Raw genomic sequence first — 16,173 nt, forward strand, 5'->3', positions numbered from 1 at the left:
AAAACAAACGCAAGATATTTGTGTGGATTAAGTTGGATATCAATTTATGTCATGCCTACGGTAATTCTGTCTTAAATCAAATCATTGGGCATCATTGCTCGTTTTGCTCTTAAAGTCGTGGATTGTTCAATAACGGAATCAGAAACAATAGGGGTCATCTGCAGGTCACGATCAATGTACCTATGAAGTGTCATGATCCTAGGCAAAAGCGTTCTTGAGTTATCATCCGAAAATCATTTTACTATTTCGGGTCACCGTGACCTTGACCTTTGACCTCAAAATCAATAGGGGTCATCTGCAAGTCATGATCAATCTACCTATGAAGTTTCACGATCCTAGGCGTATGCGTTCTTGAGTTATCATCCGGAAACCATTTTACTATTTCGGGTCACCGTGACCTTGACCTTTAACCTAGTGACCTCAAAATCAATAGGGGTCATCTGCAAGTCATGATCAATCTACCCATGAAGTTTCATGATCCTAGGAGTATGCGTTTTTGAGTTATCATTCAAAAACCATTTTACTATTTCTGGTCACCGTGACCTTGACCTTTGACCTAGTGACCTCAAAATCAATAGGGGTCATCTGCGAGTCATGATCAATGTACCTATGAAGTTTCATGATCCTAGGCCCAAGCGTTCTTGAGTTATCGTCTGACAACCACCTGGTGGACGGACCGACCGACATGAGCAAAGCAATATACCCCCTCTTCTTCGAAGGGGGGCATAATTAAATGTGTATCATAACAGTTGTCCTTATGATATCTCAGTTGAGTTCGAAACAGGGTCACGTAGGGTCATGGGAACAAAATATGAGGAAATTACTCCTTTAAGATCAGACCCTACAACATTTCAGTCTGCACATGATATTGGTAGGAAAAGCTGCCTTACAATGTCCTTATTTTTACAAAAGATCAATATCACCCTGAACATTAATAGCAGTGTAATGACCTGACAATATGTGCAATATCCCACTCTATACTTTCACAGTGTATAAAGTTTCATCAGATCTAAAGATAAGTAAAAGGCAATTACTTTCTGGAACATCATAGGAGTACTGTTACAATATGTCAATGGTCACCCTATATATAAAGTTTAATCAAATTTGTATAACCAGTTGAATAGATCTCTTACAATGAAAAACATAAATCAATTCAGTAATTGTCAATATGCACATATTCATCTTAAAAGAATGCTGCAAAAAGAACATCATTGAATTCGAGTTATAAGTTCCCTACATCTTATACAGAAACCACAAGATCTCAAAATATGCATGTGTCAACTCTTAAAGGGACCTTTTCACAGACTTGGGCATGTATTAAAGTTTATCATTAAATGCTTTAAATTATAAATGAAAACATTGGATCTAAAAAAAGTAACCCTCAATTTGGCTTGAACCACTGAGCCCTGGAGTAAAAGTCTATCGCTTAGACCACTCATCTGTGCTCATACTATGATTTTTGTATTCTATACTTTATATAAGCAATCCTGGTAGTGGTCACGCTTGATAATTTTCAGGTTTTTAAATCATCAAGAGATGCATATAATGGTTATCATATATGTCTGAAATCTTGCTGAAAACTAATTATTATACAAAGGGGAAAACTAAGAACAATTCATTAAAGCGGAATACCCTTACAAGATGGTAAGTTTTATTACATTCAGACAATTAGTTCATGAGGTATGGTGCAGAAACAATGTACTACTGGAAGGGACATTGAGGACAGCAAAAGATTTATCTGAGAAATTCATTTCACATCCCAGTTATGTCAATTCCATAAAGATTATTATTATGACAGATAAACAAAGCGATAACCCTATGCTCCAGTTTGGAGTTTCCGAGCATAAAAATAGGAAACACAGTTGAAAACAGAAACAACCGAGGTTACACTGTAATTATTCAAATAACATTACATAGTTTCAAACTGTTAATTCTCTGAAACTTTAACAAGCAATGCAGGTGATGCAGGTGTTTAGAATTCTCAAAATTTAAATGCAAAGAAATTATTATGCTTAAGTTAACATAATGCATAAGCCAAATAAACTGACATATTGTTTAATCGATTGTATAAGCATGTTTGAAGATTTAACCCTTTGCATGCTGGGAAATTTGTCGTCTGCTAAAATGTCGTCTGCTGAATTTATAAAATTCGCATTTTCTTCGATTTTTTTCAAAGAATACTATCAGAATAGCAAACAGTTTGGATCCTGATGAGACGCCACATCTCATCTGGATTCAAACTGTTTGCAAAGGCCTTAAAAATTCGGTTCCTGCATTGTAAGGGTTAAGGGAGAGCTGTTGGTACCAAATTGTACTAATTTTTCGTGATGAATATATGTATCCGTTATTTGGAATGGATGGATGTTGACAAATAATGTACATTCTCAGCCATAAAAAAATACATTGCAAAAGAAATGATAGTACTTTTCACAATTCTTGTCACAAACAAGTAGCTGTTTTTTTTTGCAAAAATAGTATTTGTGAAAATTGTCAGAGTAAAATTTTCATTGTTAACACATCGTTCATGAATGATATTTTAACAAAGCAATCAACAGTATAATGTTCTTTAATCATTCATATCATCCTTTGAATAGTCTTTCGATCAATATTACTCTGTAGCCACAATTCATTCTCAAGGTTGTGAATCCAGCAGGGAGCCCTTTGTTGTCAGTCTCACTTTTCCACTGATGCAAAAGTTTACCCTCTGTAGCCACTAAATGAAGGACTTCCACTGAAAAATTCATGAACAAGAATTGTAAAAACTTGGTGAATTGCATCTATGACCGAATACAAAGGGAAAGAATAAATAATTCATGAACCTTAACTTTCACTCAAAACAAGTACTGTAAACCATTAAATTTCGTGTGGTACCATTTTTCGTGGATTTCGTTGGTCTGCTGAACCACAAATTGAAATACCAATGATTATTTATTAAATTAAAATAAATTTTTAATCCGATATCGTTAGCAGTCTGTGTCAATAACGCTTCACTCCTAGACTGAGCCCTGCAAGGTCGGTCAATCCTGCTTTAGTAGGGGAACATGTCTGAACTTTTCCCGTTTTCAACCATTTTAAAAGAGACATTGTTTGATTGAGATATGCTAATTAATACAATGTGTTGTTTTCTTGATAATTGTTTGGGTAATCAAGCATGGTATATAAACTGTACATAAACGATTGTTCTCTTTTACATGACGTCGTCCATTTAACAGTTTGCAGATTTATCACATATTAGCGCCAATTAAAGTTGAAAGAGACATAACGGTTTTCACACATGTATCTTGGGGACCTTATTACTCAATTGTTACTACTAGGGGACAGATTGCGCTGAGAAGTGCAAATATTGTCAAAACAACATTGATGGCAATTAGTGAGCGGGGACCCACAAGTGCGCCCCTTTATCGCGCTTATCGACAATTATGGCAACACTTTCATGCTTCAGTGCACATTAACCTCAAGTCTTGATGTCAACACAGATTATGCTTCGTTATTACTCTGGTTGTTTTAATAAAAGTTTAATTATAATGACGGTCAGTCTTCCCCAAAAATTTGAAATCCACAAAATAACGTATCAACAATTTTTTTTTGGAATCCACCAAATCACGTATCAATGAATAAATTTTTTTTTATTAAACCATTAAATTTCATACCGACGAATTTACTTACAGTACTATAAGTTACATGGTTTCTTATTAACCCCGCAGGATGTGATACAGGGTTAGTAAATTGGTATAAGGCGGGAGTAAAGATCGAGAATTTACTACCCTGTATCACACCGTGTGGAGTTTATTACGAAGCCATGAAATATATTTGAGCCATTTTCTAAGAAAAGGGGGTTTTATGCATGTGCGTAAATTGCCGTCCTAGAATAGCCTGTGTAGTTTGCACAGGCTAATCAGGGACGACACTTTCTGTTTTTATATTTTTAGTTTCAAGAAAGTCTCTTCTTAACAAAAATCCAGTTTAGGCGGAAAGACAGGCGCTGTAGGAACGATTCTGCGTGTAGGCTACATGTACCAATGCTTACCCAAATGTGTTGCCTGAACCACCAAATCCTGAAATACAAAGATAAGAGAACATGACATGATAGATTATCAAATGCCATAATCACATGCACAAACTCTAAAGATAAATTCAGAATTTTATGTGCAAAGGTGGAACCAAAATAGCATTTTAAAAATTCCAACCGCTTTATACTTTGTGTTTATACATGTGTTGCTTGAAAATGTTTCATGTTTGAAGCTACCAATACAATTGTGAATCCTACAATTATAAACATTAGCTGAATAGATACTAAGCCAAATATACTATGAACATCAAAATATAACGTATTACTGAAGATTTCGCTTTAACATAAGTCCTACCGGGTATTCAGATTTCCCAGCTTAATCCAATATGGCAGATACATAATTGTGTTTACCAGGACAATACAAAAAGTTCAGTTGCTTCCTAAGCCCTATTAGAGTTCAACTCTTCTTCATGCATGCCCTTACAGCAAACACGTGGGAACAGGAGAACCCTTGTACTATTTTTACTAATGTGACAGTCAAAAGGTAAGCCTACCCGAGCTGGGTGATTGACTGAGGCCCCCAAAGCTGGGCACATCACTGGCCTGTGCTAGGGCTCCAAATGTAGGGCTCGCCACCTGGCCAAACCTGAGGAGTGACAACATAAACAGCATATTAGCTTACCAAATACATTTACAAGCAAACACTCACGAGAACTAAGTCCTGCTTCTAACACTGCCTCAAAGCCAATCTCACGTTTGCTAGTAGAGCTATTAAATGTTCGGGTAACGTCGCAATAAATTCATATGGACATAACAAATAAAAACGAGCATTTTGTATGTCGTTAAATCTGTGTTACCATACAACAGCTAGCGTTGAAATTTTGGCTATTGCTATAAGGAACACAGATTTTTTATGGGTTAATTTATTTAACGAAATATATGTTGATTTTGAGTATTAATGTCTTTAATTAGTGAATAATGTTTGCATTTTGCAAATATATTAGCAATGATTTTGGTGTGTAGAAAACCATCATAATTTAAGATATTAATTATACGCTTTTTCAACCCTGTCCATCATGCTCCTATTGCAACTATCACCTTCACAAAACAAGACCATGTTACCCTGCAAATCCGCTACCCGCCGTGCCGACACCAGAAGTGCCACCACCAAATATCCCGCCTGCAGAGGACGCACTGCCAAACACTGGCGCGGAACCAAATCCAGTCTGAGTAGCACCGCCTCCAAATGCTGGCGGACTGCCAAATTTTGGCGCAGATCCGAAAGCGGGAGTTCCACCAAACGCAGGACTTGATCCGAACGCTGGGGCACTAACAAACCCACCTGGTCAATAAAGGTAAAAGATGATTCTATTTGGGCTGTGCTCTGTGAAAAGGGGGTTTAATGCAAGTGCTGTCCCAGATTAGCCTGTACTGTCTGCACAAGCTAATCAGGGATGACTCTTTCCACTTTTATGATATATTTCGTTTCAAGAAAGTCTCTTCTTAGCAAAAATCAAGTTTTTGCGGAAAGTGTTGTCCCTGATTAGCCTGTGCAGACAGCACAGGCTAATATGGGATGGCACTTTACGCACATGCATTTAACCCCCTTTTCACAGAACACGGCTCATTTCAAATTTCATGCACAAATCTTCAGCTGCCATGGTTTGAAAATTAAACGCTATCAAAATATAAGATTTTAGTAGAAAATTGCTGTTATTTTACTTGTCCAATTCTTGTTCAAGCATCAAGGCCACTGGTCAGCATTTTGAAATGAATTGAAAACAAGTATATAGCTATGGTCCTCATTTCTAAAGTACTCTTAAAGTTCTTAAACAAAGACAATCTTAAACTGACATTTTAAATTTTGCAATTCAGTGTGCCAGTATTTTATTGTAAAAGTATTAAAATATCACAATTATATGTGAAATAAAGAGTATTTATTTGCGCTATCATCAGTAAAATAGAAGCATGAGTAAGTTGTTTATAGAAATAACAGGGTTTGGTTATGACAAATGATCTTACCAACTGCAGGTTGCTGGGCACCGACAGCCCCGAATCCCGTGGCTGCTACCCCTGCCCCGCCTGTGCTGAATGCCCCAAAGCCACCAGTTGTGCCACCCCCAGAGAAGGGGCCCCCTGAGTTTCCAAAGGTTGTGGGACCTGTGCTGCTGCCAAACAGGCCCGAGCCTTGGAAATAAATGGGAATGCTTATTGAAGAATGGGAATAAACAGGGGAATCTGTTTGAAAGAATTTGAAATAGAGATATGAATGTGTATTTGGGAATAGGAAAAACAAAAATGTACATATATGCATATGCATTGAAAAATAGGAAATATACATAGGAATTTGTTTTTAAAAATGGGAAATATAGATATGAAAGTGTATCAGAGAAGGGAAAATACACAATTTGTTAATTGTGAAATATGGGATCCAGACATAAGCCCCCCAGGACAAAACCCCCCCAATGAAAAAATGAACATTTGGACAATTGCCCCCCAGAAGAAATGACAGGTAGGATATAAGCCCCCCAGTGCTTATTTTGCATCTGGACATTTGCCCCCCAGTGCTTATTTTAGAAGTGGACATTTGCCCCCCACCAGTGCCTAATTTTTAACGACATTACTCGATTGAGCAGATAATCATGTCCAATTATCACCACCTTTTAATCCTTTTGATTGATTAAATACAGAAGCCTTTAATTTTCATTAACAAGTATATGATCAAAGCCACATGTAACACCTTTAACAAGCTGATAATCCTTTTGATTGATTAATTAAAAAACAATTCAAATTCTTTAAGATGTTTGTTTTACCTAAGATTAGGCAATTAAAGTGAGTTTCTGGACCTTTTTTATTTCGAATTATAATGATCCAAGTTTCTATGATTATATATTTATGAGATATGAAATAATACTGAATCCAAATACAGAGATATACTAGTCTAATGGAAACAACATATGATATTAGCACTGGGGGGCAAATGTCCACTCCTTAAATAAGCACTGGGGGGCAAATATCCAGATGCAAAATAAGCACTGGGGGGCTTATATCCTACCTGTTATTACTACTGGGGGGGCAATTGTCCAAATGTTCATTTTTTCATTGGGGGGGTTTTGTCCTGGGGGGCTTATGTCCTACAATCGTGAAATATACATAGGATAGCACATTAATGTGAAAATCATCAGCACACGTATTTATTATCAAGAGACACCAATTACTGATCCTACCCAGGACAGAGAATCAACAAGCCTTTATGCCCTAACCTTACAATCAATAAAGATAAAATAAATAGCTTTAAATTCAAAAGATGGTAAAATGCTTACAAACGTTGTGTTCCATTTGCTCAATATTTTAATCTAAACATTAAGCAATACAGGAAGTTCAGATTAAATATTATTCCATATCTGTTTATAATACGTGTATACAATGATCAGAAGAAAAGCAGAAATGAAATAAAAATAAATCTGTACACTCAACCTGCACACTATATGGTGATCAGACCAAAAAAGATATGAATCCATAACACTATATGTATCTTCAATCATACGTTTGATACAGTTGATACACAGAAAACAAGTTACAAAATCTAAAAACCAAGGTAGACCAAGACCAGATAGTAACCTACCTGGTGAACTAGTAGCACCACCAAATGTTGTAGAACCAAACACGTTGGTTCCCGCCTTGTCTGCACTGGGTTTGCCCCCGAGTCCACTGAACAGCCCACCCCCTCCACTGCTGTCTCCTGACTGGCCAAACACAGACCCAGAGCTGGTAGGCAATAAACACATGGAACATTACTGATACAAGTTGAGCAAATATGTTGTATACTACACTGTATTTCATTATAAGTAATAGATATATATTTGTAAACAAGAGCATCGCATAACGGGTGCCAACACTCAGCTGCGGGTGCAGTTTTCAATAAATGAAAGCTTGTCGGAATTTTTTAAATGTTTTTTTTAGAGTTTGCAGTGACCTTGACCTTTGACCTAGTTACTCAAAAATGGGTGTGGCGTGTAGAAGTCATCTAGGTGCATGTACATGGGAAGTTTCAAAGTTGTAGGTGGAAGCACTTAAATTTTAGAGCCAATGTAAAGGTTTTAGCAGACGCCGGCCGCCGAGCTTGCTATGACAATACCTAGGGTTTTCTCCGAAAACAGCCGAGCTAAAAAGATACTAGCAACCTAGTTCCCCCCACTGCATTTTCATATGCTCATTAACTTAGTACATTACATACAGACTTACTGATGGACTAACTGAGTGACTGACAATCTTACTAATAAAGCATATCAAAACTTCCTATTAAACTTCATAAATAAATATTTACATTCAAATTATATATATATTGATAAAAACAAGACTATTGCCAATCAATATATGTCCCCTACCGGCTCCACCATTGTCAGAAATATTAAAAAAAAAAAATTATTGCCATAGCAACCAGAATTTTTTGACGTAGGAACAAAATGAAATAAAGTGCATACTGTCCATATATTTGCCATCTATCCATGTTTTAAGTTTCATGAAAACATATGAAGAACTTTTAAAGTTATCGCAGGATCCAGAAAACCACCATTTTCAGCAGTATTTCTAGTCTATTTGTTGCCATCGCAACCAGAATTTTTGACGTAGGGACAAAATGAAATGACGTGCATAATGTCCATATTGCCATCTATCCATGTTTTGAGTTTCATTAAAAAAATATGAAGAACCTTTTAAAGTTATCGCAGGATCCAAAAAAACCCACCATTTTCAGCAGTATATCTAGTTTATTTGTTGCCCTAGCAACCACAATTTGTGATGTAGGGACAAAACAAGGGACAAAATTGTCACAAAACCAGGTTTTCATTGTGAAAAAAAAATCTGATAAAGGGAGAAAACTCAAACTGAACTTTTGAAATGACCAAAAAAAATTAACCCCCTTTGTAAGTTTTTTTTTTTTTTTAAATCTATTTTTAGTCGTGGCGACCTTGACATTGGAGATATTGACGTGATTCTTTCGTGGGACACACCGTCCCATGATGGTGAACAAATGTGCCAAATGATTTTAAAATCTCACAATGAATGACATAGTTATGGCCAGGACAAGCTCATTTATGGCCATTTTTGACCTTTGAACTCAAAGTGTGACCTTGACCATGGAGATATCGACGTAATTATTTCGCGCGACACACCGTCCAATGATGGTGAACAAATGTGCCAAATGATTTTAAAATCTGACGATGAACGACATAGTTATGGCTCGGACAAGCTCATTTATGGCCATTTTTGACCTTTGAACTCAAAGTGTGACCTTGACATTGGAGCTATCGACGTAATTATTTCGCGCGACACACCGTCCAATGATGGTGAACAAATGTGCCAAATGATTTTAAAATCTGACAATGAACGACATAGTTATGGCCCGGACAAGCTTATTCCGCCAGCCCGCCAGCCAGCCAGCCCGCCAGCCAGCCAGCCCGCCCGCATTCGCCAATCTAATAACCAGTTTTTTCCTTCGGAAAACCTGGTTAATGAAATTACGTGCATAATGTCCATATTGCCATCTATCCATGTAGCAAGTTTCATGAAAAAATATTAAGAACTTTAAAGTTATCGCAGGATCCAGAAAACCACCATTTTCAGCAGTATTTCTAGTCTATTTGTTGCCATAGCAACCAGAATTTTTGACGTAGGAACAAAATGAAATGACTTGCAAAATGTCCACATTGCCATCTATCCATGTTTCGAGTTTCATGAAACAAGAGGGCCTGAAAGGCCCAAAGTCGCTCACCTGAGATAACAAGATATTATTGGGACAAATCTTCTGATCAAGTTTCACGAAGATCGGAAAATAAATGTGGCCTCTAGACTGTTAACAAGGTTTTACTGTAGCCATATAAGGAAAAATGCCCCGCCCCCTGGAAGCCATGTTTTTCAACCAACCGGCATCATTTTTGAACTCATCCAAGATATTATCAGGATGAATCTTCTGACCAAGTTTCATGAAGATCAGACAGTAAATGTGACCTCTAGAGTGTTTACAAGATTTTACTATAGCCATATAAAGAAAAATGCCCCGCCCCTTGGAAGCCATTTTTGTTCAAGCAAACATAATTATTTTCGAACTCATCCTAGATATCATTGAGACCAATCTTCTGACCAAATTTCATGAAGATTGGACAATAAATGTGGCCTCTAGAGTGTTAACAAGGTTTTTTCTATAGCCATATAAAGCCATATAAGGAAAAATGCCCCGCCCCTGGTGGCCATGTTTTTAAAGCAACCAAAACCATTTTCAAACTCATCCAAGATATCATTGGGACAAATCTTCTGATAAAGTTTCATGATGATCGGAAAATAAATGTGACCTCTAGAGTGTTAACAAGGTTTTACTATAGCCATATAAGGAAAATAGCCCCGCCCCTGTGGTGGCCATGTTTTTCAACCAACCGGCATCATTCTTGAACTCTTCCAAGATATAATGTGATGAATCTTCTGACCGAGTTTCATGAATATCGGAAAATAAATGTGGCCTCTAGAGTGTTAACAAGATTTAACTATAGCCTTATATAGCCATATTAGGAAAAATGCCCCACCCCTTGGCGGCCATGTTATTCAAGCAAACGTAACCATTTTCTAACTCATCCAAGATATCATTAAGACAAATCTTGTGACCATATTTCATCAAGATTGGACAATAAATGTGGCCTCTAGAGTGTTAACAAGGTTTTACTATAGCCATATAAGTAAAAATGCCCCGCCCCCTGGCGGCCATGTTTTTCAACCAACCGGCATCATTTTCGATCTTGTCCAAGATATTATTGGGATGAATCTTCTGACCAAGTTTCATTAAGATTGGACAATAAATGTAGCCTCTAGAGTGTTAACAAGATTTTACTATAGCCATATACAATGTATAGCCATATAAGGAAAAATGCCCCACCCCTTGGCAGCCATGTTTTTCAAGCAAAGGTTACCATTTTTGAACTCATCAAAGATATCAGTGGGACAAATCTTCTGAGCAAGTTTCATGAAGATCGGAAAATTAATGTGGCCTCTAGAGTGTTAACAAGGTGTTACTATAGCCATTTAAGGAAAAATAACCCGCCCCCTGGCGGCAATGTTTTTCAACCAACCGGCAACATTTTCGAACTCGTCCAAGATATTATTGAGATGAATCTTCTGACCAAGTTTCATGAAGATCAGACAATAAATGTGGCCTCTAGAGTGTTAACAAGATTTTACTATGGCCATATAAAGCCATATAAGGAAAAATGCCCCGCCCCTTGGCAGCCATGTTTTTCAAGCAAACGTTACCATTTTCGACTCATCCTAGATATCATTGAAACCAATCTTCTGACCAAATTTCATGAAGATTGGACAATAAATGTGGCCGCTACAGAATGAACAAGGCAAATGTTGACGTGGCACAACGGACAACGCACGACAGACAACGCACGACGGACATGTTGTGCTCAGGTGAGCTAAAAATATTGAAATCTTTAAAAGTTATTGCAGGATCCAGAAAACCACCATTTTCAGCAGTATTTCTAGTCTATTTGTTGCCATAGCAACCTTAATTTGTGATGTAGGGACAAAATGAAATGACGTGCATAATGTCCATATTGCCATCTATCCATGCTGTAAGTTTCATGAAAAAATATTAAGAACTTTAAAGTTATCGCAGGATCCAGAAAACCACCATTTTAAGCAGTATTTCTAGTCTATTTGTTGCCATAGCAACCAGAATTTATGACGTAGGAACATAATGAAATGACGTGCATAATGTCCACATTGCCATCTATCAATGTGTCAAGTTTCATGAAAAAATATTAAAAACTTTAAAAGTTATCGCAGGATCCAGAAAAGTGTAACAGACTCACAGACAGACACACAGAGCGAAAACCATAAGTCCCCTCCGGCGAAACTGGTAGGGGACAAATAATACATATTTACAAAGACATTTAAATTCCATAGTAATTAAAAACAGTTCTGCGCAATTCCATCAAATTATGTATATTTGTGCTTTTATTTTTATTTTGTGCCCTTTCCCACAGTATTAGAGTCTTATCACAAAGGTCATTTAATCAGCTTAAAACATTTCCCACAGTATTTAAATCTTATCACAAAGATCAGTTAACCAGCTTACACCATTTCCTTATCACAAAGATCAGTTAACCAGCTAACACCATTTCCTTATCACAAAGATCAGTTAACCAGCTTACACCATTTCTCACAATATTTGAGTCTTATCACAAAGGTCAGTACACCATTTCCCACAGTATTTGAGTCTTTTCACAAAGGTCAGTTAACCAGCTTACACAATTTCCCACAGAATTTGAGTCTTATCACAAAGGTCAGTTAACCAGCTTACACCATTTCCCACAGTATTTGAGTCTTATCACAAAGGTCAGTTAACCAGCTTACACCATTGCCCACAGAATTTGAGTCTTATCACAAACGTCAGTTAACCAGCTTACACCATTTCCCTCAGTATTTTAGTCTTTTCACAAAGTTCAATTAACCAGCTTAAACCATTTCCCACAGAATTTGAATCTTATCACAAACGTCAGTTAACCAGCTAACACCATTTCCCACAGAATTTGAGTCTTATCACAAACATCAGTTAAACAGCTTACACCATTTCCCACCGTATTTGAGTCTTGTCACAAAAGTCATTTAACCAGCTTACATTTTTCCTCTGTTAGCTAATTTACCAGTACTAAGAGCATGTACTTCTTCCTGTAACTGACAACTTGTCTTATTTGAATCTGAAGTAGGGGGTATAGAGTTTCCTTAGAACACATTTCATGACCTATCCCAGACCAGTGATGTGGCCAGGCTGGGGACCAAACCCGTCATACTTATATAATTGAATAGAGAAGGAAGCATGCAAACCTGTGGACAAGAATGATTATCAATATCATACAAAACCAGAATTTTACATTGGTAAAAATATAAATCTTGCCTCTCAAGCAAGCAACCAAAATACATGTAATGCCAAAATGTCAACAAAAACAGACCAAACCAAAACATCAAACAAGCAATTCTCAGTACATCACCTTGCTTGTCCAAAGGTTGCTGATTGTCCAAATGCTGGAGCAGCTGAGGATGTCCCGAACCCAAATCCTGAACCACTTGAAGATGATGCTCCAAACAAACCCGACCCACTGCTGGACTGCTGACCAAACAACCCTCCTGTGCTTGAAGAAGCAGGTTTGCCAAACAGTCCACCAGAGCTTGTAGTTGTGGGTTGACCAAAAAGTCCTCCGGAACTTGTAGTTGCAGGCTGACCAAAAAGTCCCCCAGAGCTTGGAGTTGAGGTCTGACCAAAAAGTCCTCCGGAACTTGGAGCAGCGGGCTGACCAAAAATTCCACCAGAGGTTACAGTTTGACCAAAAAGTCCCCCAGAAGTTGTTGTAGCAGGTTGACCAAAAAGTCCACCAGAATTCGCAGTTGAAGGCTGACCAAAAAGTCCACCAGAATTTGTTGTTGTTGTGGATTGACCAAAAAGTCCACCAGAATTTGTTGTAGCAGGTTGACCAAAAAGTCCCCCAGAAGTTGTTGTAGCAGGTTCACCGAAAAGTCCCCCAGAATTAATTGTAGCAGGTTGACCAAAAAGTCCACCAGAATTTACAGTTGCAGGCTGACCAAAAAATCCACCAGAATTTGTTGTTGTTGTGGGTTGACCGAAAAGTCCACCAGAATTTGTTGTTGTTGTGGGTTGACCGAAAAGTCCACCAGAATTTGTTGTTGTTGTGGGTTGACCAAAAAGTCCACCAGAAGTTGTTGTTGTGGGTTGACCTAATAGTCCACCAGGTACAGTAGCGGGTTGACCAAAGATTTCCCCAGAACTTGCAGCTGGACCTGAAAAACGAAATAATTCTACTTTATGAATTACTTTCCATGACATTTTGTTAAGAAATGTATCAGAAATGAAGATAATGACCTCAAAACTAGATGTGTCACTGACAACCACACATGTATTGTAGAGCTGCAAAGATTCGATCCGATGCATCGAAAATCGGTTTTAAATGCGTCGATTCCATTACGATACCAACCCTACCAAATTCGATTTGATTCTTTAACATAGACAAAGATACGTAAAGCGCGCTGTACTCTGACTATTTGATACGGAAAGGTATAGGTTTTATTTTTACCTGTAATTACGACGCGCCCGATTGGATACTTATTACTTTAGGCATCCAATCAATAAGAGCGTTACGGTCTACTTTCGGAAAAAGCCTCAAAATGGCTGAAATAGTTGTGGCCGACAAATTGATATTATCAGATGCACCTAAGAAGCTAAAATCAAAAGTGTGGCAGTTTTTTGGGTTTCAGGATGGTAGCCCTACCAATAAAGCTACGTTTAAAATGTGCTTCACAGACGTGGCGTACCCTAAGTCCGGCTCAACCACTAATCTAATGCAACATGTCAAACACACATAACGTTGATTTAGCTGGAGGTAGCACCAGTGCAACTACTCAAGTCGCCAGCCATATTATTATTTATTTATTTATTATATTATTGAATTTATTGTGTAGTTAACACAATCTTCTAGTCAGAAGTTTATTGATTTTAATATTGAGTTCCTTATTTGCTATTCTTTTTTATGTGTTTTATTGAAATATTGACATAGTTTGTCAGAAAATTGGCAATTTTTTGCTGAATATGTCTTACAAATGTTCTTTTAACCCACTTTCAAAAGTTTTTTAAACACTGTTGAACCAACCAAACTATATCTTACAAACACACACATGCCCAAGATATCTAGGTATTCAACACATTTGAACAGAAATGTTTATTTTGAGGCAGAAGAGTGTATATATGATAAAACTAGGTTGAAAGATGAATCGAATCGAAACAATCGGTATTGGACTGTCTGAAATTAAAATTGAATCGAGCTGTTGGTGAATCGTTGCAGCTCTAATGTATTGACAGACAAATTATGTTTGTTTTTTGTATAATGATTTTTTTTCAGGGCTATATCTGATATACCATGCAAAAGTTCAACATGAAACTTCATGGGTGTTTTGATATAAATGAGGAGAAGTGCAATGCTTGAGAAGCATATTAAAAAACATTTTGTATTCATAAGTATGATTTCGATATTCTCTATAGAGGACAAATGAGAAAGCCTTATTATTTTGCCACAAGTGTTAGCAGCAAAAATTTGAAGACAAAAACTTTTTATTGAAGAACTTAAACAAGAGCACCGCCTTGTGGGTGCAGACCGCTCATCTATTTTCTTTTTAAAGGTGAAGGGACTCTCATTTTCAATCACAAAGGAGGGAGGGGTGGAGTGAAGAGGGGTGTATAGTGTGGGTGTGTGGACATTGATTACATTATGGGTGGGTGGGTGGTGGGTATTCTTGGGTGTGATGGTTGGACGGTATTTCAAACATAAAATAATAAAATTAAATATTTGTGTTTATTAACCGTTTCAAAAAAAAAAATTGGGGGGTGGGGTGGGGTGGGGTATAGTGTGAGGGCGTGGTGGTCATTTGTGAGATGATTTAAAAAAAAAAAAAAAGGGGGGGGGGGTTGGGGGAGGGATTCTTGGGTACGATGGTGGGACGGTATCTCAAACATAAAATAATAAAAATAAATATTTGTGTTTTTTAACCGTTTAAAAGAAAAAAATTGGGGGGGGGGGGGGGGGTGGGGGGGGGGGTAAAGTGTGAGGGTGTGGTGGTCATTTGTGAGATGATCTTAAAAAAAATAAAATAAATAGGGGGGGGGGGGGATTCGGTGGGGGGGGGGGGGGATGGGGGGAAGGGCACGGGGATGGTTTGGGTGGAGTCTATTGTGGTATGTCAGGTAAGAGTAGTTTTGTCAGAGTATCAATCAAATCTAATCATAAATAAAGAAGTTATGGCAATTTTAGCAAAATTTAATAATTTGACCTTGAGAGTCAAGGTCATTCAAAGGTCAAGGTAAAATTCAACTTGCCAGGTACAGTAACCTCATGATAGCATGAACGTATTTGAAGTTTGAAAGCAATAGCCTTGATACTTTAGAAGTAAAGTGGATCGAAACACAAAATTTAACCATATATTCAAAGTTACTAAGTCAAAAAAGGGCCATAATTCCGTAAAAATGACAACCAGAGTTATGCAACTTGTCCTTTTACTGTACCCTTATGATAGTTTGCGAGTGTTCCAAGTATGAAAGCAATATC

At 37.5% G+C, this 16,173-nt stretch overlaps 1 protein-coding gene and 1 long non-coding RNA gene across 5 annotated transcripts in view; one reads left to right on the forward strand and one right to left on the reverse strand.

Moving 5' to 3' along the window:
* LOC127839380 (uncharacterized) overlaps positions 1–16,173 on the forward strand; it is a 179,156-nt gene that overhangs the window by 13,860 nt on the left and 149,123 nt on the right. The window lies entirely within an intron of this gene.
* Positions 1,635–16,173, reverse strand: part of LOC127839354 (nuclear pore complex protein Nup214-like) — a 259,153-nt gene continuing 244,614 nt past the window's right edge. Inside the window, exons 25-31 of one of the 3 annotated variants that reach the window (XM_052367692.1) lie at positions 13,054–13,858; positions 7,635–7,777; positions 6,032–6,196; positions 5,132–5,351; positions 4,564–4,655; positions 4,028–4,055; positions 1,635–2,731 (exon numbers count right to left, since the gene is read on the reverse strand). In XM_052367692.1, the coding sequence (XP_052223652.1) occupies positions 2,698–2,731; positions 4,028–4,055; positions 4,564–4,655; positions 5,132–5,351; positions 6,032–6,196; positions 7,635–7,777; positions 13,054–13,858 (1,487 nt within the window). In that variant the 3' untranslated portion in view covers positions 1,635–2,697. The remainder of the gene's footprint in view (positions 2,732–4,027; positions 4,056–4,563; positions 4,656–5,131; positions 5,352–6,031; positions 6,197–7,634; positions 7,778–13,053; positions 13,859–16,173) is intronic. The other 2 variants (XM_052367690.1, XM_052367691.1) reach the window with 2 other exon arrangements.

Source organism: Dreissena polymorpha, chromosome 7, assembly GCF_020536995.1.
Source record: "Dreissena polymorpha isolate Duluth1 chromosome 7, UMN_Dpol_1.0, whole genome shotgun sequence".
Classification (NCBI taxonomy): Eukaryota; Metazoa; Mollusca; class Bivalvia; order Myida; family Dreissenidae; genus Dreissena; species Dreissena polymorpha.